Genomic DNA, 24772 nt, shown 5'->3' with positions numbered 1-24772 from the left:
GTGGGTTTTGGGATGGGTTAATTTGGATATGGAACTTCCAATGGAGGCGAGAACTGTTCCAATGGGAGTTGGATCTAGTAAACCAGCTTCACAATACTTTGAGCATAGTTAAACTTGCACGTGGGAGAGAGGATAGAGTTGTGTGGAAATATGATAAACAAGGTGTTTTTTCTACTAACTCATTTGTGCAGGTGTTGCAGGTAGAAATGGCTCCGGAGGATATATCAAGTTATAGCTTTACTAGATCAATCTGGAAAGGGCTTGTCCCTCCTAGGGTGGAGTTATTTGTTTGGTTTGGATTGATTGGCAGGGTTAATACGAAGGAGAGACTACGTCGTTTCGGGGTTATTAACCAAGAAGATGCTCTATGTGTCTTATGTAAAGTAGGTGATGAAAATGATTACCACTTGTTTCTGGGCTGTAATTTTTCATGGCAGGTCTGGTGTACTTGGATATCTCATGTTGGTCTACAATGGATATGCCCGGGTACAGTCAAGGAACATTTTTACAGTTGGACTGAGGTAGCAATTAACAAGGAGGAGTGCAAGAGATGGATGGTGTGCTTTTGTGCCATTATGTGGAACATTTGGTTGGAACGGAATAGGAGAATTTTCCAGAATAAAGAAAAAAGAGTAGAGGAGATTATAAACTTGTCTGTTCAGAGCTACACTGAGTGGTTAGGTGCTGACCCTTTTAGTTGTTGATGGCAATGCCGGAGATGACAAATGGGTTTTATGGCTAGTTCGTTTTAGTTAGGTTTTTTATTTTTGCTTGTTGTTTGTTCTTGTCCTTGCTCCACTACTTGTGTTGAGCTCCTTCTTTCAAAAAAAAAAAAAAAAACTTTACCATAGCTTTGAAACACTATGGTGGTACTTTTAAGTTTACAGGACCCTTGTTTACAAACATCAACTTTTTCCTCATTAGTGATCCTATGAACGTTCACCACATTACAAGTAAGAACTTTGTCAACTATGACAAAGGTTCTGAGTTCCATGAGATTTTTGAAGTTCTTGGAAATGGGATCCTCAATTCTGATTACGACATCTGGAAGCGCCAGAGGGACATATTACAATCATTGTTCAAGCAAAACATTCTTGAGAATTTCGTTACAAAATCCATTCATAAGAAGTTGGAGGGTTCCCTACTTCCACTTTTGAATGATGTTTCGGAATCAAAAACTATTGTGGACTTGGAAGACATCTTTCAGAGGTTCACTTTTGACAACATTTGCACCATAATGTTGGCATTTGATCCCAAATGTCTTCCCAACAAGTTCACTGAATTCCAAGAGGTTGCTTTTGAAAAAGCTTTCAACAAAATGGAGGATGCAATTCTCTATAGGCACTTTGTCCCAAGATCCTTGTGGAAACTGCAAAAATGGCTCCGAATCGGATCCGAGAAGCACTCCATCGTATCCCAACAAATTATTGATAAGTTCTTGCATGAATGTATATCAACCAAATTTGATGAAGAGCAGAGTAGAGTCATCAATTGCACTCAAGAAGATGAACCAAATTTTAACATGCTTAAAGCTCTTGTGGAAAAAAGTGGAATGGAACAAATAGATTACAAGTTTCTAAGAGACACTGCAATTAATCTCTTGACGGCAGGAAGGGACACAATCAGTGCAGGTCTCAGTTGGTTTTTCTGGCTTGTTTCGACTCACCCTAAAGTTGAAATCAAGATCCTTGAAGAAATCAGAGCAAACTTCAATGCTAATGAAGAAAACTGGCTCATTTCAGAGGTGAAAAACCTTAATAAGCTAGTTTACTTGCATGGAGCTATATGTGAAGCTTTGAGGCTTTTCCCTCTAGTGCCATTTGAGCATAAATGTGCCATCAAATCTGATATACTTCCTAGTGGAGATTATATTGGTCCAAATACTATGATCTATTACTCTCTATATTCAATGCGAAGGATGGAACAAATATGGGATAAAGATTGCTTGGAATTTAAGCCAGAAAGGTGGATTTCGGAAAAAAGGAGCAATATACAGATACCATCATATAAGTTTATAGCTTTCAATGCATGCCCAAGAAGTTGTTTGGGTAAAAATCTTAGCTTTATCCAAATGAAGATTGTTGCCATTGCTTTGCTATGGAACTTTTACTTCAAAGTAGTGGAAGGGCATTCTGTGTGTCCAAATGTTTCTGTTATACTTCACATGAAGCATGGCTTGAAAGTTCATGTTACTAAAAGAAGCAGGTGATGGAAATATATGGCTCTTCATCATTGTTTTTCTTAATTATATTGGTTATTGTGTTTTTAGTTATTCGTAATTGCTACTTCACATGTAACTAGCTAGTATATTTAATAATCAGTGATGTACCTCATAATAGCAGTTCTTCTACTATTAAAATATGGATTAGTGTTACAATATATGAATATAAAGTTAAAATATGATACAAAAATAAATAAAGTTAATGATTGTGTTAACTACCAATAAGTAAAGAAATAAGTGAGAAAAAAAGTGATATGTCTGGTGAACGCTCTCCTAGAGCATCACGACAAGAGTTAGATCTCGTGCAAAGGAGCACAAAGAAAGTTAAAACAAGGGAGGTTGCTGATCTCAACAAGCATGGAAACGGCATGGATATTCAGGTCGGGAAAAACCTTAACTCTCCAAAAATAGCTTATATGTCCTATAAAGACTCTTTGCTATCACCGCCAGGTCCGAAGATGGACGATAATATAATTCCGGAAGGGGCTATTGATGAAGATGAATCTGATCCAGAGGACAGGTGGTATAAAGATGAAGAGGTGATAGAGAAGACGGATAAGCCCTTCGATCCATGCCCAGTCATACCAGTGTCGAGAGAAGAGTTTGACGAGTGGTGTAAACCCTGGCATGCGGCTTTGATTGTCAAAGTATTAGGAAAAAGAGTGCACTTGGGATTCATGGAACAACGACTGAATCGAGATTGGGTGAAAAAAGGTAAAATTAGTGTTATTGATATGGATCGTGATTATTTTTTGGTGCATTTTTCAGATGAGGAAGATTACTCTCATGCACTCCTTGGAGGTCCTTGGATGATAGCAGGGCATTATCTTATTGTTCAAAGGTGGAGACCTTTTTTTCTATCAACAGAAAATGCAGTTAAGAAGATCGCTGCTTGGATTCGCATCCCAAATTTACCTATTGAACTATACAACCATAGGTTCTTGTGGAGGGTTGGTTCAACCATTGGTACTATGTTAAAAATTGATCCTGCTACGTCCATACACTCTCGAGGAAAATTTGCAAGAATTTGTGTAGAAATTGATTTGTCTAAAAAATTGGTACCCAAAATTTCGGTCCTTGGAACCACTCTAAATATCGAATATGAAGGTCTCCATCTCATATGCTTTAATTGTGGCAAGTATGGACATAAGGCGGAGCAATGTAGCGAAGCAGTAAGCCACGAAGAGGACCAGGAAGTAGATATCGGTACCAGCAGCCCAAAGGAAGAAGAAGCTAATCAGAATCAGGATATTAATGTTAATAGTGCTACTCAAGGAGATTCTAATTCCCATAATAATCGAGTAAGTAATCAAGATCCCCCTAATTTTGGACCCTGAATGATGGTAAGAAGACCTATAAGAAGGAAGTTTGATAAATCCACGCCGAAATACAAGGGAGCCGAATCTGGAAGAGAGATACGCACTAATAAGGAAGATTCAAATATTGAGCAAGAGACTAGTAATAAGGAGGGGTCACGTTTTAATGTGTTGAGTGATGATTTTAGTGAAAAGCCACGTGAGGAAAGCTTGCATGGAAATGCTCATGAAGAAGAGGCTATGCATGTGGGTCCAGAACAAGGATTGATCCAAGAGAAGGCTAAGCATGTTGGGCTTGCAAAAACAAAAGCAAAAGCCCAAAAGGTTATTACACCTTATAATTCTATTGCAAAAAAGATTCTCAAAGCTGGAGCTGGTAAAAATCCTCAATCATCTAAGAAGAATACCTCTTTTAAGTATGGACCTAACAATGGTGAGAAGAATTCAAAGCCCAAAACCAAGACTAACCAAAATTCTCCCAAAACAAGCAAGGTTACTCAATGCCACTCCTCCAGTGAACCTTCATCATCGAAGAATCTAGAGAAAGAAGCGATGGAACTTGCCATACTTGAAAGCATGCGAAAACTCCAACAAGAGGAGAGAGGGGCGTATGAAGCTACAAAACAAGTGCAGGACATCCTTGAGAAGCATGTGGTCAAGAATGAATTCATGGTCCAAATCCAAAAGCAACAACAACCAAACTTCGTAGTTGGAGATTCGGTGATGTTTCGAAAAGAAGGTGACCAACTGAAAAAACCTCCAGATGAAGCTGTGGAGATTGCAAGTGGTAGCTCTAACAAGGACGACCATGGCATATATGGTCAGATTAATGACAGAGGGAAGGGCATTGCCTTGTCCTAAGCTTAGGTCTCTGGTGACTGTTTTTTTTTTCTTCCATTTATGTTATTTATGAATTTTATTATATGGAATTGTCGTGGAGTTGGTGGAAAGGGTTTTCATACTCTGATTAGAGATTTGAAGAGAGAGTTTGAAGCTAATTTCATAATTCTTCTTGAAACCCATGTTAGTGGGGACCGTGGCAATAAGATTCGAGAAAAGATGGGTTTTGATGGCGTCTTTGTGGAGGAATCTAGAGGGCACTCGGGAGGTATTTGGTGTCTTTGGGACACTAATTTCTGGCAAGTTATTGTTCTCCACCACCATGTTCAATTTGTTCATATGCAGGTTGTTGGTAAAAATTCTGTTCCCTGGCTCTTTACAGCTGTCTATGGCAGTCCTCAAAGAGGTCAGAGAAAGGAGTTATGGAGTTGCCTTAATTCTATTAGTCAGAATATCTCTTCCCCATGGTGTATTGCTGGTGATTTTAATGCTATGCTCCACGCTCATGAAAGGAAGGGAGGATCATTGAATCAAATCCAAGAAGCTTGTACTGATTTCCAAGCTTGCGTGTCTGAATGCGGGTTGATGGATTTGGGTTTTTTTGGCTGGCCATTTACTTGGAAGCAAGGGAATTTATTTGAGAGACTTGACCGAGGCTTGTGCAACTTGGACTGGCAGATTGCCTTCCCTGATGTTAAAGTCAAACACTTGGCTATGATGAAGTCAGATCATACTCCTCTCTTATTTCAGCTTGCTTCTTCTCAACCCCTTAACAGAAGAAGGAAACCCTTTCGTTTTACTGCAGCATGGCTTACTCATTCAGATTTCGGTGATGTTGTTAAAAATAATTGGAGTTGGCAGAACTCTTAGTCTAATTGTATTTCAAATTTCCAAGATGCTGTTAGAATTTGGAACTCTTCTGTGTTTGGAAATATCTTCTTCAAAAAGAATAGGATCCTTCGTAGATTAAATGGTATTGCCACCAGTCTTAATTTGAATAGCAACTCTTTTTTAGAAGACTTGCAAGCAAATTTGTGGAAAGAATATGAGCAGATCCTCTCTCAAAAAGAGTTGTTATGGTTTCAAAAGTCAAGATGCAATTGGATAGAATTTGGAGACCATAATACTAAGTATTTCCATGGCACGACTATGGCTAGAAGGCGCAGAAATAAAATTAATTCCCTTATGGATGATAATGGGAATTGGGTGTCGGACAACTCCACTCTTGAAGTCATGGCTACTACCTTCTATGTGAATCTTTACCAGGATGACACTCCAGAAAGTCCTTTTATTTTGAATCATGCTTTTCCATCCCTGAATAATTATGAGATCAATCTTCTTGGCAGCAATGTTACTAATCAAGAAATTAAAGATTCCATCTTTCAAATGGGCAGCCTGAAAGCACCAGGTAAGGATGGCATTCAGGCCATCTTCTACCAACATCAATGGGAAGTGGTGGGAACTGATTTATGTCGGCTGGTGCAGAGTATCTTCTCTAATCCTCACAAGATTGAGGAGATTAACGAAACTCTTATTACCCTTATTCCCAAGGTGGAGCCGGTTACTCACTTAAAGCAAATGCGTCCAATTAGTCTGTGTAATGTCTCATACAAAGCTGTTACAAAGATCATTGCCAACAGATTGAAAAAAGTGATGGAAAAACTTGTTCAACCCAATCAGTGTAGTTTTGTCCCAGGAAGACATAGCACAGATAACATTGTCATTACTCAAGAAGTGATACATTCCATGAGACTCAAGAAGGGCTCTAAAGGTTGGATGGCAATAAAGATTGATTTAGAAAAAGCTTACGATAGACTCAAATGGAGCTTTATCAAGGATACTCTTCAGGATGCTGGTCTCCCTCAGAATTTCATTGATCTGGTTGTTTGCTGTATTTCTACTCTAAAGATGCGAATTCTATGGAATGGAGAAGTCTTAGAAGAATTCTCTCCCATAAGAGGAATCCGTCAAGGAGATCCCATCTCACCCTATATTTTTGTCCTTTGCATGGAAAGACTTTCTCAACTTATTACCTCTGCAGTGGATTTGGGGTTTTGGAAGCCTATTTGTCTCAAGAAAAATGGCCCTAAGCTATCCCATCTATGTTTTGCGGATGATCTCATTCTTTTTGCCGAAGCTAGCATGGAACAGGCCGAGGTTATTAATAAAGTCTTAGATGCTTTTTGCTCGAGCTCAGGACAGAAAGTCAGCAATGAGAAAACTCGTATCTTTTTTTTCGCTAATGTGGGTAATACTGTCAGAAGTGAAATCAGCAACTCCCTCCAATTTTCAAGAACTGATGATCTTGGTAAATATTTGGGGGTCCCTATCCTTCACTCTAGAGTGTCGAAGAATACCTATAGTGGGATTATTGATAAGTTGAATACTAGGCTCAATAATTGGAAGGCTTCATCTTTGTCATTGGCCGGAAGGACAACACTGGTGAAATCTGTTTTATCTTCTTTACCTAGTTATACAATGCAAACTGCTATTTTACCAGTTGCTACTTGTGACATAATTGATCGTAAATGCAGGTCCTTCCTTTGGGGTGAAACTGATCAATCAAAAAGGGTTCATCTTGTTAGTTGGAAGAAGATAAATAGTCCCAAAGAATCAGGAGGCCTTGGTATTAGACATGCAAAGGATCTTAATCATGCGTTCATGATGAAAATGGGATGAGGTCAAATAGAAAAGAAGGACTCTTTATGGGCCAGAGTGCTGAGATCTAAATATAACTGTGGAGAAGATCTGCTCCCAAGGTTCTCTAGGAAAAATAAGGCTTTCAACTTGTGGAAAGGCATATGCAAAACCTCGAATGGGGTGGAAAGAAATACTATTTGGCGTATTGGAGAGGGAACAAACATAAATTTTTGGAAGCACAATTGGGTGCCAGAACTTGGGAAACTTGAGCATCATGCAACTCAGGTAATCAGTCCTTTAGATACTTGTTGTAATTTGACGGACTTCCTTACTGTTTCAGGGTCCTGGGACTTAACGAAGCTCAGCGAATGGCTCCCGGACTCAGTAATCAAGAGGATTAGTGCAATGGCACCTCTATCGCCATGGAAAGGAATGGATAGCATTGCTTGGTCTGGTACATCAGATGGTTCTTTCTCCCTCAAATCAGCATATAAATCAATTATTGATGATGCAACACCCTCGGATGAACTCTTTAAATTGGTTTGGAAATGGAAAGGAACTGAAAGAATCAAATCATTCCTTTGGTTAGCGGCCCACAACGTGCTTCTAACAAATGTAGAACGGAGAAGACGACATATGTCCAATTCTGCTCAATGTTCGATTTGCAATGCAACGGATGAAGATATTCTCCACGTGCTTAGAGATTGTCCGTTTGCCAAAGCGGTTTGGATCTTCCTCAAGGCTCACGACATTATTACAGATTTCTTCAACATGACTATTAGAGATTGGCTCTTTGCCAATTTATCTAATGAAACTGATTGGTCATGTATTTTTGGAGTGGCAAGCTCATGTCTCTGGTTCTTCCGTAATAAATATATTTTTGAAGGTAAAAGGATGCACCCAACAGCAGCTTTTGAAGTTATTAAATCCCGTGGAAAAGAGATGTTGAGCATCTTGAGGAAAAGCTCCCAATTGAAAAGGAGTCATACTTTAGCTAGAAGCATGATAAAATGGTATCCCCTTGTAGAGAATTGCATGAAGTTAAACGTGGATGGATCATTTTTCAAGCGAGAAAACAATGCAGCTTGTGGAGGAGTGTTTCGTAACCATCTTGGCAGATTTGTTGTTGGCTTCTCTTGCAATTTAGGTAGCTGCTCCATCACACAAGCTGAGCTCTGGGGCATTGTAAAGGGTCTGCACATTGCGGTAGCAAATGAATTCTCCCATGTTCTCATTGAGTCTGATTCAGCCATGGCTATTAATTTTATAAGAGAAGGTTGTAGTAATTCTCATCCTTGCAAACCTCTCCTTGATGATATAAGCTTGTTAAGTAGCCGCATTCATAAGGTTGAATGGAAGCAAACCCTGAGAGAAGCGAATACTGTAGCTGACACTCTTGTCAAGAAAGGACAGTATCTTCCTCTTGGTCTTCATCTGTTTGATACTCCGCCTCCTAACGTTAGAAATTCTCTTTGGTTAGATAGTTATGGTTCTCTAAGGCCGAGAGGCTCTTGTTAGTTTCTGTTTCTTTTCTGTTTTTTGGGGTCTTTGACCCCTTTTCCACCAAAAAAAAAAAGAAATAAGTTATATTAACTTGAATAGCTTGAATCTATTCCCTAATTAATTCTAGGTAAAAAAATTGCACTTATTTTGCTTTTTTTTATATTAGAATCTAAATACATACCTAATTAATAATTTAAAAAAATAATATTTATATATCAAAATCAGCTATATACTAAAATTAGCCACTATATCTATATATGTAGTTTAATTTATTTTTAATGTATATTTTATATTTTAATATTATTATATACTAGTAGCTGATTTTAGTATCTAATATGGTTATTAATGATAGAAGAACATGTATTAATTTTACAATCATGTTAAATGTATACTAAAAATAATTATTATAATTAATTATTAGTATAAAAAATATATTAAAATATAATTATATTATATACATATTTATACTCAAATATATGTTGATTGATTTCGTTCGTACATAATATTTTTGTTGATTTTAATATGCAAAATACGAGTGAAAATTTACTTCCATGAGTTTGAACCTGCCAACATATCAATGTAGAAGGTGGCACTAACATATGCTGATTTTTTCCCCTTAAAAAATAATCAAAAAAGAAGAGATACTTTTGCTCCCAACTTTCAGCAAGAAGAGCTTTCGGAAGCTTTCACAGAAAGGTTTTTAAAGCTAATTTCTACTTTTTAAAATAAAAATATTGAAGAATTACCATGTGTTCATAACACACGCAGCGGAAGAAAATAAAGTAATCCTTAAAGATCTATTTTGTGCTTAAATTTTATTCCAATAATATATAGATAGTAGATCAGATCTAAAATACCTGAGTACGCTAGTAAAAATCACTTTCTCCTTCGATGGTACGAAGGCGCTATGCGTATCTACACCGAGACCAACCTTTGCTGTCAACTCCTTGACCAATGGACATCTGATCTAAATTGAGAAACCTCTTGCAACTCTTTGCACACCATAAAATTCTTCTCCAAGAATGAGGCTCACATACACTTATGTGTGTAGAGGTAAAGGAATAAAACCCTTGTGTTTTATTCTCTCGTTTTTTTTCACCATGTTCCTCTACTCTTGGCATACATATATATAGTATGAGATTTATTACTGATTTTAAATTTGATTCTCAATTCAAATTTAAATCATATCTTTAAATTCCAAATCATCCTTTAAATTTTATGAATCATATCATAACAATTTAAAACATAATCGATTTGGATCTCATCCAAATTTATAATTCAAATTCAAAAATAGAATAACTAATTATTCTCAAATCTCATTTAATATTCTCAATTATCATACTATTATTATATTCTTGGTGCTAGCAAAGAATATAATAATATTCCATTTGAATTAATATAATTATTTATTTGATCAAATCAAAATAATAATTAAATAATTCTATAGCAAAGATTAGAACACTCGTTAGTGTGTGACCCCATAGGTTCAATACTAAGCGGGTAGTAAATTAGTCATACTAAATTTACTAATCAAGGTTGGCGTCTAGCAACACTCCTCAACGACCCGATAGTTTGAAGTAATCTATTTTTACTAAGAACCTCAGAAGAACAAAGTATAATTCCTTCCATCTTTCCAGCTCTTGGTTAACCCTTAGAGTATGGTTTAATTGTCAAACTCTAACTTGTTACCATTATTATAATGAACTGTGAATGGCCTAAGAAACTCATTTCTTCATTCATTCAATCCCCTTGGCCAAGGTTTTATTCATCTCAGTCATTATAATCATAGAGCTAAAACTCTTTACCGAGAGTTGACGGATTCCTTATTGACTAATAATTAATTCTACAAGTATTTAAATCATACCCAATATCCATTCAACTAGCACCCTAGGGTATTAGGTGTCCGGAATCAAAGTATAATAAATACATTGTTAATTACTATGACAGTCGCAGGTCAAAGGAAACCCTATTACTATGTTCATCTTGAGAATATCCTATTGACAAATATACGGTAATTATAACCATTAGAAATTTTCAGAGTGAGTCAGTTCAATGGTCATATCTCTATATGCACCATCTATATATATAATTTAATAAATGAGAACTATTAATCTTCATCCAATGAAGACCATTATATATATATATATATTGATCTTTTCGGATTATTAATGTCCTTTTTAATAATCCTATGACCAAGAACAATTTAGATTAAATTATAAAAAGATTTATCTCTCAATATTGTGATCACTATCACAATGATAAATCTCTAAATTTAATCAAGGACGTTATTATATTAACATTTTAATATAATAACAATAACAAATTATTTGACACGTGATTGATTGGATTATGGTCATACTACTTATTCCCAACAATCTCCCACTTGCACGAGAGCCAATCATGATGGATTGGATCTTGGGCATACTATTATCACAATAATCTCCCACTTGCACTAGAGCCAATCAATCATGTGTATAATTTTTCAATGCACATCTGTGTTTATCAAAACTCTTTTGACCTTAAACATCTTTGCTCTTGAGCATGTTTGCTTGACCTTTTGTAAAATACACCTAGTGCATAATAAATATCACGTTTTCTCAAAACATGAAATCTCCCACTACAATAGTGCATAATTTTATTTTAAAGACAATCCTTATTGAACATGATTATGAAAAAAATCTAAGTAACCATTAGATTTATCTTTATAGAATTGTATCATTATACAAATAGGCTACTTTTTTGAAAAGTTAGTTTGACGATCAAACCTTTTATACTTTCAAGAGAAAGTATATCCTCTATTGAGTGGTATACAATTCTAATAAAAGTAATTGTACTTCCACTCTTTCTTTAAAATGGAATTCCTTTTCTAAAAAGGAGTTTAACCTCTTATCATAGATATTTTGTCATAAGAAGGGTGATAAAAATAATCTCATTATTTCTTTAGGGTATCCAATAAATCTCATTTATCGGACCTAGTGTCAATTCTATTGTTGTGCAATCTCTTAACACATATAAGACATCTCCAAACTCTAATGTTCTTGAGTTTCAGCTTATGCCTTTTCCATATTTCATATGGATAAAAAATTGATTTGGTAAAAAATTTATTAATTTAGCAATATTTCTAAAACGTAGTCTAAATATTTAACAAATAGTGATATTCAACTAAATCAAATTTCATGTTTCTTAAACACGATGGAGTACATAGAGTACTAGTATTTATGCATGAAGAGAATTTCATTCTCTATTCAATAGAATATCAATTAGATATTAGAGATTTTACTTTAAACTCTTATAATAAAAATACTCAATATTTTTATTATTGGTCAAACCAACCCTTAAGAACAATTTTGATTCGCATCCTCAATACTCATGTTGAATTTTTCTAAAAAAGATCACAAACCTTAATCATATTAAGAAAAATTTTGTTTGTAACAAAATAAATATCCAAAAATGCTTGCAAGAACAATTCTCGCTAAAACCATTTGCCTAATGGCATTCCAACTTCTAAAGTTGTTTAATTCAAAATATATTGTCCAATACTCCCACTAGTTTAAATAAAACTTTGATAGTCATACTATCTTATTTTGGGCACCATACATCTTCTCAAGATATTCAGTAATAAATAGTGGGGAGGTGCCTTTGAAATTAGAACTTATGGTTGTCAAAACAACCCATGTAAAATAATATTATAAATACATCAAAAGTTCTGACCATTCCAAAGTCAATTTTATTGGAGAATATTATCATCTCAATGATAACCCTTTGAAAATACAATTCTCAAATTGTATTTAATATATTACTTTCAAGTATGCCACACAAAAGGTGGACATATTTAAAAATTTAAAATATGAAAGTAAATAAGAAATCTATATTTATGACAAAATTATTTAGAATCGTGAATGAGTACCTTGGTTGTCAAGTTGTTACTCATACCTATTCCAAATAAATATGATTAAATTATATCATACAATTATAATCCCAAATAATTATCTGGTTGTCAGACAATTATTTAACTGAATTATATTTTATACTCCTAGGTTGTCTAGGTTCAAGTATAAAATTAATTCTCCTTATACATCATCATATGCATGAATAAATTCTATCTTTGAGTACAAGTCTCCTGGTTGTCAGGTTGTTCCTTGTAAACAAGAGATAAATTTATTTTTGACAATATCCTAACTTTTAGGACTTATCTCTATTGTTAGAGAATTTCTACCAGTATTCTTGGATTAAATTTTTATACTCCCAGGTTGTCTAGGAAAAAATATAAAATTTAATCCTTAATACATCAAATGTATACACCGATTATTATCTTGAAAATAAAACTCCTGGTTGTCAGGCCGCTCTTTATAATCAAGAACATTAGAAAAACTAATTTCTAAAATTATAGTGTTCAAAACACATAATCAAATCAAAATTTGATTTTTCATGTACTAACGTTTAGCCTTAAAAAATTATCAAATCAAATTTGACCTTTATATATACACTTATATATATAAGAAACAAATAAAAGATATTTTGCATATTATTCCTTTTATTGTAATCAAAATCACAATAAAATTTAATATATAAATAAAATCAAACAAAATATTTGATTATAAATATAACTTTTATATTAAAAAAATAATAATTTAATCACAATTAAATAATTAATGTTGAAATAAATTAACTATTAATTTATTAGAAAACCATCTCAATGGAAATAACTATATCGCATGTTTAAAAAAAATTTTGAATTAATCATATTAATTCACAAATTTAAGAAAATAGGAATAAAATTTAAACACAAAAAGCCAAAGCTCTGATACCACTGAAGGATTACCATGTGTTCATAACACACGCAGCGGAAGAAAATAAAGTAATCCTTAAAGATCTATTTTGTACTTAAACTTTATTCCAATAATATATAGATAGTAGATCAGATCTAAAATACCTGAGTACGCTAGTAAAAATCACTTTCTCCTTCGATGGTACGAAGGCGCTATGCGTATCCACACCGAGACCAACCTTTGCTGTCAACTCCTTGACCAATGGACATCTGATCTAAATTGAGAAACCTCTTGCAACTCTTTGCACACCATAAAATTCTTCTCCAAGAATGAGGCTCACATACACTTATGTGTGTAGAGGTAAAGGAATAAAATCCTTGTGTTTTATTCTCTCGTTTTTTTTCACCATGTTCCTCTACTCTTGGCATACATATATATAGTATGAGATTTATTACTGATTTTAAATTTGATTCTCAATTCAAATTTAAATCATATCTTTAAATTCCAAATCATCCTTTAAATTTTATGAATCATATCATAACAATTTAAAACATAATCGATTTGGATCTCATCCAAATTTATAATTCAAATTCAAAAATAGAATAACTAATTATTCTCAAATCTCATTTAATATTCTCAATTATCATACTATTATTATATTCTTGGTGCTAGCAAAGAATATAATAATATTCCATTTGAATTAATATAATTATTTATTTGATCAAATCAAAATAATAATTAAATAATTCTATAGCAAAGATTAGAACACTCGTTAGTGTGTGACCCCATAGGTTCAATACTAAGCGGGTAGTAAATTAGTCATACTAAATTTACTAATCAAGGTTGGCGTCTAGCAACACTCCTCAACGACCCGATAGTTTGAAGTAATCTATTTTTACTAAGAACCTCAGAAGAACAAAATATAATTCCTTCCATCTTTCCAGCTCTTGGTTAACCCTTAGAGTATGGTTTAATTGTCAAACTCTAACTTGTTACCATTATTATAATGAACTGTGAATGGCCTAAGAAACTCATTTCTTCATTCATTCAATCCCCTTGGCCAAGGTTTTATTCATCTCAGTCATTATAATCATAGAGCTAAAACTTTTTACCGAGAGTTGACGGATTCCTTATTGACTAATAATTAATTCTACAAGTATTTAAATCATACCCAATATCCATTCAACTAGCACCCTAGGGTATTAGGTGTCCGGAATCAAAGTATAATAAATACATTGTTAATTACTATGACAGTCGCAGGTCAAAGGAAACTCTATTACTATGTTCATCTTGAGAATATCCTATTGACAAATATACGGTAATTATAACCATTAGAAATTTTCAGAGTGAGTCAGTTCAATGGTCATATCTCTATATGCACCATCTATATATATAATTTAATAAATGAGAACTATTAATCTTCATCCAATGAAGACCATTATATATATATATATATATATATATATATTGATCTTTTCGGATTATTAATATCCTTTTTAATAATCCTATGACCAAGAACAATTTAGATTAAATTATAAAAAGATTTATCTCTCAATATTGTGATCACTATCACAATGATAAATCTCTAAATTTAATCAAGGACGTTATTATATTAACATTTTAATATAATAACAATAACAAATTATTTGACACGTAATTGATTGGATTATGGTCATACTACTTATTCCCAACAAATATAATAAAAGATTTATATTTTAATTAACGTATATAATTCAGGATATCAATAATAAAATAATGAAATTTAAAAGTAAAGATAGAATTAAATAGATGTTAATTGTTATGCAACATTTATACTAAGGGTCACTCCATGGTACAGCTGTTAATTGATATAGATTTATAGAGATTATTCTTTGTTTGACACGTGTTGTAGCTGGGTGCAGAGTTTGAGAACAAAGGGAGTAGAATTATGGCTTAGTTGTGGCTTAGCCTGCTCTTACAAAGAATAATAAAAATTGGCACAGTTGAGTTTCGTTAATAGGATCTTGGTATTTTGGGCTTTATTGGAGGATATTGGATCTTAATCTTTTTAATTCATTTATTATGTATTATAAGTCAAGTAAATATAAGGTCAAAAAAAAAAAATTTGCATCATGTGCTGAAAAAATTTGACTCAAAACAAAAAGGAAATGGAAGAAAATATGTATGTTTAAAATCACACATATAGAAAATGTTCAATTACTAGGCAAACACCTACCATTACATGAATGTGACCAATTGAAAGTATATTATTAGTATTAACTATCAATTGAAAATATATCAAAGTATATGGAATAATAATAATAATAATAATAATAATAATAATAATAATAATAATAATAATAATAATAATAATAATATACAAACTGGTAGTAGTAGTAGTAACAATAATAAAAGAAAATAAAAATTCTTATTTAAAATGTTAAATAATTGGAAGTAATTTTAAAAAGTCTAAAATATTTTTTTAAAATTAATTTTTGTTTACTTGTACCAGAAATTAAAAAATTTAAATTTAATTACAAAAAACTAATAACATTATAGTTTATTTCAAATGACTATAAAACTCTTTTTAGGATAAAGTTATTTAATTGTATTAGAAAATGAAAATTTAAATAAGTTTAATAAATAAAGGTACGTAAATAATTATATCAAATAAATAAGAATATAACATTACTAGAGATTAAACCATTATAATTTTTATTATTCTATATTATTTTTAATTTATATTGAAATAAGACAAGCTAACTCACCTATATTTATATAAACAACTAAAATGAAGATAATTCAAAATTATTGGTTAATTAAATTGCATAAACTAATTAAATATCTTTAATAAATTACATAACAAAACCAAGCATTACATAACTAATTAAATAACTATTTTAGCTGTATACTAAAATTAATCATTAAAATTAATTATTAGTACAAAATATATATTAAAATATAAAATACATATTAAAAATAAATTAATCTATACATATATTTATATAAAAATATATAATAACTAATTTTGATATCTAATTTTAATGTACAAATAATATTTTTGTTAAATTAAATAACACTAAAAAATTGCATGATTATTTTTCATGCATAAATGCATAATTGAATAGCAAACATTATGTATTTTGAGTTGTGTAATGTGGATAAATCTAGTTTAATTTCTGACAATATATATATAATTTATTATAATGATATATTTTAGAGGCTATATACATACACACACTCACACTCACACATATTGTCCATTTTCTAATTTTAATGAGGATTCGAATCTTCCTGCAACTCTCTACCAAAGTCAACAATTCCTCCACTCAAAGACATATTGTATTATTTATAGATAATTGATTAGTATTTTAACTATCAATCAAATTCTAAGAGCTTATTTAAAAATTATTTAACATGAAAAAAGAATTTTATTTTTTTTAAAAAAATTATTTCTATTTAAAACTTAATTTCATGATTTAAAATTACTATGATATATTAATAAAATAGAATTAAATTTGAAGAGTGGAAGAATGTATTTGAAAATTAAATCATTTTTTGTCTGATTTACAAAGGAAGAAAAAATAGAATTAGAAATCTCAAAAGAATTCAAATCATTCATTTTTAGTTATTCTAAAAAAAAAAAGAATTCAACTCTTGAGTGAATTATAATTCCAAATATTCTAAACAAACTCTAATACTCTTGCACATTCAATTAGCATTAAATGTTTTAACCTAAAGAACTCTAATTTTATGTCAACTTGACCATGAACGTATAGTGTTTTTGTAAAAAATGAGTCTTTGTTAAAAACAATCTTCTACCATTAATAAATGAAATAGATATATTGGTAATAAATTAGCCACAATATTAATCTAAATTTATCTATAACTATATATTATCATTGATAAAATTTAATTATGAGTCTTTGTTAAAAACAATCTTCTATCATTAATAAGTGAAATAGATATATTAGTAATAACTTAGCCACAATATTAATCTAAATTTATCTATAACTATATATTATTGTTGATAAAATTTAATTATAAAAGGTAAAAACTGATGATTATTATTTATCAATATTTATAAAACTTATATTAAACATATTCTGCTTCAAGACTTGTTCTTATTTGCTAATCTTAAACCTATGTTCCATGTAACTACTAATTTCTAGCGAAAATCTTGAAAAAATATTTTGGGAGGCAAATATCATATAATGTCATCTAAATTAAAATTACAAAAAAAAATCTGCATAAAATTAGTTTTTTTTATACCTTTTGAATATAATTTTAGAGGTGACAAATGTAATGTGAACAAAATTAATGAGATTCATAATTTAATTTGATTAAAATAAGAGAGAATAAGAGTTGATGTTTAAATAATAATTTTTTTAATATGTAAAAGGTAATGTGATTTTTTGCACAAATATAATTTTTTTAAAGTAATTAGTTTAGGATTATATTAGTCCTTTTTATTTTTGTTGTCCCATAAAATAAAAAAAGAAGTTCTTTCTTGGTGTCTTCAAAACATAGCCATTGGGCTATATATGAAACGAAGCCCAACAGTAAACTCTTACAGGGTTGCAGCTGCTCACATCAGTTCGGATGTAGCTCGGCTGGATAACACATGTTGCGACAGGCTCTGATAAGCTACTGTCTACCAAACAGTAAATTGCCAAATGTCTGCATAACCTTCATCAAATGAGAATATCTGTATAAGGGCATCTGTACTCTATAATTGACCTTATACTAATTGTTATTTAGATGGCGTTGTTATTGATTAGTTAGATATATAGATTCATAGATATGATTAGGTAACAGTTTGAACTTCATGACATAGGTGAGATTATTAAATGGCAAGGCCTTGTTTTTTTTTTTTTTTTTTGTTTAAATAGTATTGAAGTGATTGATAGTCATTGAAAAGCCTTTTTAGTTATTGCCTTTTTTCTTTTTTTGGTGACTTGCCTTTTAGTTTTTTAAAGATGAGTGAAGAACGATGTATTTTTTTTTGTTTGTGTCAGTATTTTTTGGCTCAAGAATTTGAATATGGAATAGATGGTGGTGTTTTGGCTGAAAATGGGAGAATATTGTGTATTATCTCTAGATGGACGTGTCAAATGCAAGGTCAACACGCAGGGAGCGTGTTACCTGCTACATGTAGGGGGCGTGAAGAGACGTGGCACGATCTAGTTGATCGGAGCAGGAATCACGTGGGGGGCGTGCTGAGTCAGCACGTCGGGAGCGTGATGACGTGGCAAAGCGTGATTGGCTCACTCAAACAGCACGTGGGGGCGTGTTGACACGTGGCAAAGCGTGGTTGGCTGAGGTAGTCAGCACGTGGGGGGCATGGTGAATGCTCCCCTCTATATAAGGTAGAGTTCGGTACCATTTTCATTTTGAGTAAGAGTGTGTGAGTGTTCTTTGAGTGTGTTGGTAGTGTAATGAAGGGTACCGAAAATTTGGTGGTGTATTACAACGGTGAGATAATACGTAATACTCATGAGCGAGTGAGGTTTGTGTGTTAGAATCCATTTTCGTTTGTGGTTCCATGCACCATGACGTTAATGGAGCTTCAGAACGGTCTCTGTAATCTATATCATGCCTAAATATTGCTACGGTCTTTGATAACCACGCTATGGTCCATTCCAAATGACTCCACCTGAAACATGATACATTGAAAAAATTTACATAAGTAACCGTAAATGAAACATGCATAGTGAATATAACTCATGACTAAACTAAGAATTATTACCTCATGGCAACTGGTATCTCAGCAGGTGGAAGGGTATGTCTCGGTACGGGCGCAATACACGGCATTCGCTCCCATGCCCAAATAAACAACAGATTAAGAGGGTCATCCATCTCCTTTGTATCATATCGTGATGCACGGCATAGTGCTCTGTAAAGATATGCGAGACATGCTGACCCCAACTATAAGTATGGATCCGCTCGAAATCGCGAAGCAATGGTAGATACTTCGCGTCGGCGTATGCAGTCGATTTATCCGCGAATAGGATCGACCCTAATATACAGAAAATCTGACATCTGACATATCTCCTTATGGACTCTTCAGTGTCCAACGGCTCCGCGTCTCTGATACGTCGAACCCAACCCAGCTTTATATAGAATTTCGAAGATTGACTGACTACTGGTTCACGACCGAATAATGCGATGCTCTGACTCTGAAGGAAGTCGCTACTACTATCAGTCCATCTACTCACATGCTCTCCATTAATGGGTAGGCCAAATATATGAGCAACATCTTCCAATATCACTGTAACCTTACCCACCGGCAATACAAAAGTGTGAGTCTCCGGCCTCCACCTTTCAACTAGAGCAGCTAATAAGGGGTGAAATTTTCTAATCACCCCAATCCTAGATACGCGGTAGAATCCCGTGGCGCGTAAGTAGTTTTCGACCATTGGATTCCACGTCTGTGGTGGATCCAGTTTACACACCAACAAATTCCTATTAGACTGCATCAACAAAAATATATTTATTAGATTAGATAAACAATAAATATTCATTTATTAATATACAAGTATTAGCATATTTATTTATAAAATGTATGTATTTATTTATTAATATTTATATATTTATTTTAATATTTTATTTGTTAAAATAATTAACGTATGTTAGCATATTTATTATTTAAAAAGTATATTTATTTATTTATTAATATACAAACTGTTTATTCATTAAACTCACGGAGAAATACCTTACTCTAAGAAAAATAATAAAAAAATTATATATTAACAATTTTTTCTTCAAATATTATATACACTTATTTTTAAATAAATATAAATGACCGAGCCGATTTTTTTTCTCGAAGGTCAAAAAATATTTTTTTTAATATTTAATAACAATATATTTTTTTAATATTTATTTATTTATTTATTATTTTAATATTTATATATTAAAATTTTGAATATGTTCAACATGCATATTTATTTGCAAAAACTTCGAATATTTATTTATTCATTAGTATATTTATAACAAAAATTATAGAATATATATTTTATTATAGTATTTTTATAACATAAAATAAATCTAAAAATAACAAAAAAAATATATTCTAACATGTTAAATAACAAAAAATAACAGAAATTTAAATACATAGTAAAAATATAATTTATCCATTTACATAAATTAAATGATCTAAATAATTTATAATATATTTTTTCGAAACGATATAATTACAAACCATTTTTTAAAATAAATACAAAGTAATATTTTTTTTCTATTTTTTTCCACCCTTCTTCTTTGTTTCCTGCAATCCCTCCTCTCCTTTCTAATAAAAACCAACGCAACTCTTCTCTCACTAACACACTATCACTATTATATATAACTGGGGTGGGGAGGCTCTTTATATAGAGCCATGACCAATACTTGCTATTTATCAGGGTGGAAGAGTTGTCCCCTACATGCAGGCAACTTTTAACACGCTCACTTCGTGTTGCAGACCATATTGAGAATCTGCAAAGTCAGTTTCACCACACTTTCTGCGTGCTGCCAGGAAGTTGCATGCACGCCGCGTCACCACACCCCGACGTGTTGCTAGGATGTTGACACACTTCTGACGAACAGGATTACTACGTCCTTTGTGTGTTGACTGTGACCTCCACTAATCGACAAAAGATCCTACTCCCCAATATTCAGCCAAAATACTAACAAATTTTTCATAAGAAAAATAATTTCTAGTATTTTTTGTCATATATTAAAATTTTCTAATGTATTTATTACAGATGGAAGTTTTTTTAAATTTTATTTTGTTGAACAAGTCTAAATTTAAACATTAGAGTCAAAACGTGCATTTTATGTGGACTCCTTTTTTAGATAAATAAGTTCGCACTTTTAGTAGTTTCACAAGCGGAAATAAATCGTGTTTTTGAGGTGTGCTTGTTGTTTTTGAGATAATTTGACTACTTCTAATGTTGTTTGTTTATTCAGGCTTAACTTACAAGGTTGTATAAATATTTTTATGTTTAAGAAATACTTAGTTTAAACATCTCCAATATCAGTTTTAATTTTATTTCATTTTGAATCTTACAAAGATATTTGTGAAACTATATATCATAAATAGTAATTTAAAATTAAAAATAAAATTTACTCTTTCAATACGTAGTATTAGTTTAATTAAAATTTTATATTATTTTAAATTATGTCATCAACATAATTATACTAATAATAAAATTTTATTGATTTTCTATTAAAATGATACCAATTTTATTTCATAAATTAACTCTAATGCAGATTTTAATTCTAAATCAATTCATTTTTTGAAGTATCAAAAGTGATAAAATTTAATAGTACATTTCATACATTGAATAAAAATTAGTGACCACATAATAAAATTATTAAATTATATTTAGATTTATTAATGATCAAAACATAATTTATGGCTTCGTTTGTTTATAGGGTGGGACAAAGATACAAAATTATAATTGACACATGAAATATGGATAGAGATATTATGTCCAAAGACACTAAATTAATGTATTTTGTATTTATCCTAACAGAAAGAATATAAATGTACTAACAATGAACACAACTTTTTCAATTTTTCTTTTATTATTTACGTTAATTTTTTATAATTATATTTTTTATTATCATATTTTTTTTTCAAATTTTTTGAATAAAAAAATAAAAAAAATTTAAATTTTCATAATTTATTTTAATTTATCACTAAATAAAATAAAAAAATATAAAATTTTGTGTCTTTATTTTTTATATCTTATTTTCAGTTTTTTATCTATCAACATGTTTTCAGAAATGAATGCAATCTAAGATATTATATATGGAGCTAATAGCAAACTCTAAATATGGTGGCTACGACTATGGTGGCTTTAATGTGGTGGCTATAGATGCCTATACATTGACCGATCAATCCAATAGTGACACATGACATGATACTTTTTATAATTAGCAATTTTGAATTTCACTTAACTAGTATTAGAGCTTAATTAATGATAGTAACTTTAGATTTTAGACTTTTACTACAGGATAAAATAGTCATTCTAATTAAAAATAAAAGGAATAAATGATTATTTACTAATATGAAGAAAAAGAATAATGCAACGTAAGTATTTTTAGAGGCTGCCATTTCTTAAATTTTGGGCCTTGGTGACTCCATTTCTAGTGAGAGAGGGAACGATTTTTTCAATAATAGTGTGGAGATTTTTGAACTAACATTTGTAAATAGGAAAAGTAAATATAATTAACAATATTTTTGAATAATGTGTGAATAATGTGATATTAATAGAGTTAAAAGAGTAAATTAATCTTAAATTTAATTAGTAGTATTAAATTATGATGTAGTATATTTTAATGTAATTGGTAGTTGTTCATGTTGTTCAAAATAGTCATTGTTTTACCTAGCACTCCCCTTATAAATATTCTATTTTTTAGCTTTGATAAAAAAATACTTGAGGTTGAAGATGACTTTTTTTTTTGGGGGGGGGGGGGAGTTATGGACCAGGTCAACAAATAGACCTGACCCGGAGCACCACGCACTGTGGTGCGGTCCACCATCTTCTTCGGAGGATGCTATGTGCTGCTCCATGGATGGTGGCTAATGAATCTTATGAAGCCTGAGGTTTCGCCGTTGGTGCAGCCTCCGGCCATTTGACTTGACAACGCTGTTATTGTCTCAAATTACATGGCTTACTCTTCAATGTCATCGTATCCTCTAAAATAGCGACGCTGTCCTATTCTTCTTCGCAGCATCTTTTGAACCGATCTCCATGGCTGCCATGTCAGTCCGCCTTCAATCATAGGTCGCAAAAACATTGGCTTCAACAACCTAAGCGCGCGTCGCATACTCATCCTTGAGCCTTTGAACTGCAATTTTCGATCAGTATCCCTAACTACCCCACCATCATGGAGAGGTTGTTAACAATACCCACCACTTCTGTATTCCCCATCTCGCACATCTCCGTTTCTTGATTGAGTGACAGTACGAAACTGAATTGTTGTCTCCCTGAGTTGTTAGCTTGACCTTATTGATTCTTTTGTTGTAACTTTTTTTGTTTTCTCTATTAATTTTTTTTTAATGTGGGATACCATTTGTTGAAAAAAAAAAAAGATTCTAGTCAAAAAGGGAAAAATAATTTACCATTGTTCAAACTAAAGAAATTACGATAACAAAAAACTACTTTAAAAGTGATAAGTACGTAAGTCAAACAATGAAATTTGTTTATTTATAGCCGGTATAACCATCAAAATTTATGGGTATCATAGACGGCACCTAAAGGATCACAACAATTCACTGTTCAACAGGATTTCACAAGAAAGAGTAATAAGAATACACTTTAGGAGTAGAGGGTCACAACAATGTACTATTCAACGGGATTTCACAAGAAAGAGTATTAGGGATACACCTTAGGAGAGGGATTCGGTAAACATTTCCTGCAAATCATTTTCGCACGACAAAGTGTTTGGAGGAGAATGCTATAGATAATTAAGGGTTGTAAAGAGATGGCAAAAAACCCACATCTGCAAATATCTGCAGAGATTATTTGTGACCAAAAAATTAACGACTCGTAAAATTTTTACGGGGATGAGAATTCATCTCTGTGAATAAATGGAGATGGAGGATTAAGGTATTCATTTTATAGAGACTCACAAAATTTCTACGAAAAAAAATTTATTTAAATATTTTTATATATATAACTTGCGTAAGTAATTTTAATTTATTTTATTTTAATTCATATTTTAAAAGTTTTATGTTATGTTATTATGTTAAATTTATGTTTGAATTATGCTTGATATATTTGGTTAAATTGTATAAAAAATTTTAATAGTTGTATTAATTTTTTTAAATAAAACTTAATATCTATGAATATTCGCAGATACCTGCCTCTTGTGCAGAGAGAAATAAACGAGGATCAATGGCGGGATGGAACAAAGACAGAGGACATTTTACAAAATGGGTATGAAGGGTGGGAGAAGAGTCCCGCTCCTATGGAGATCCATTGTCGTTCCTAGTGGTAATATATAGAATAGGAAATACGGTTTAAAGTTGGCCCTAACCGTATTCGGAGCTTTAAACTCTTCAACTCAAATCCTATCCGTACTCTAAATTATTCCAACTAGATTGGATCGAGTTGGATATCTGTAGATTTGGATAATGCTGTCAACCCAAGATATAAACTTTTTATTATTTGGGGGGAATGATTAACTAAAACAAAAATTAAGAAGAATGAGTTACAATATTAAAAAAAAAATTTATTTTAGTCCTTAATGCTTTGATTAAATTCTAATTTTATCTTTAACATTTAAAATATTTTATTTCTGTATAAAATATTTTATTTCATTTTATTTTTATCCTCCAGTTAAAATTAATTTTTTTTTTAAATATTTTTTTTCTATCATTATTTTTTCCATATTTTTTGTAATTTTCACTCTTAGATCATTACAATATCCACAATAATCACTACAATTACAAGTTTAATATTATCTAAAAGAAAATCATAATAGAAAAGTGTATTTTTATAAGAATATTTTTT

The 24772-nt window shown here is 31.6% G+C and overlaps 3 protein-coding genes across 3 annotated transcripts in view; all 3 read left to right on the top strand.

Moving 5' to 3' along the window:
* LOC148569783 (alkane hydroxylase MAH1-like) overlaps positions 1-2209 on the top strand; it is a 36260-nt gene extending 34051 nt beyond the window's left edge. Inside the window, exon 8 of the mRNA XM_088506636.1 lies at positions 852-2209. Within this exon, the coding sequence (XP_088362762.1) occupies positions 852-2209 (1358 nt within the window). The remainder of the gene's footprint in view (positions 1-851) is intronic.
* Positions 2210-2475: 266 nt separating this feature from the next.
* LOC148569782 (uncharacterized) lies at positions 2476-3558 on the top strand. Its single transcript, XM_088506635.1, has one exon. The coding sequence runs from the start codon at positions 2476-2478 to the stop codon at positions 3556-3558; it is 1083 nt and encodes a 360-aa protein (XP_088362761.1).
* A 1038-nt stretch (positions 3559-4596) lies between these two features.
* Positions 4597-5247, top strand: LOC107632241 (uncharacterized). The gene has a single exon (XM_016335947.2). The coding sequence runs from the start codon at positions 4597-4599 to the stop codon at positions 5245-5247; it is 651 nt and encodes a 216-aa protein (XP_016191433.2).
* Positions 5248-24772: the final 19525 nt, after the last annotated feature.

This window comes from Arachis ipaensis, chromosome B3 (assembly GCF_059453495.1).
Source record: "Arachis ipaensis isolate K30076 ecotype BB chromosome B3, ASM5945349v1, whole genome shotgun sequence".
NCBI classification, from domain to species: Eukaryota; Viridiplantae; Streptophyta; class Magnoliopsida; order Fabales; family Fabaceae; genus Arachis; species Arachis ipaensis.
The sequence above is the reverse complement of the archived record's forward strand: the minus strand, read 5'-3'. Positions and strand labels throughout refer to the sequence as shown.

Coding starts and splice junctions, on each gene's coding strand:
- LOC148569782 (XM_088506635.1), top strand. CDS start 2,476: ATGTCTGGTGAACGCTCTCCTAGAGCATCACGACAAGAGTTAGATCTC.
- LOC107632241 (XM_016335947.2), top strand. CDS start 4,597: ATGGGTTTTGATGGCGTCTTTGTGGAGGAATCTAGAGGGCACTCGGGA.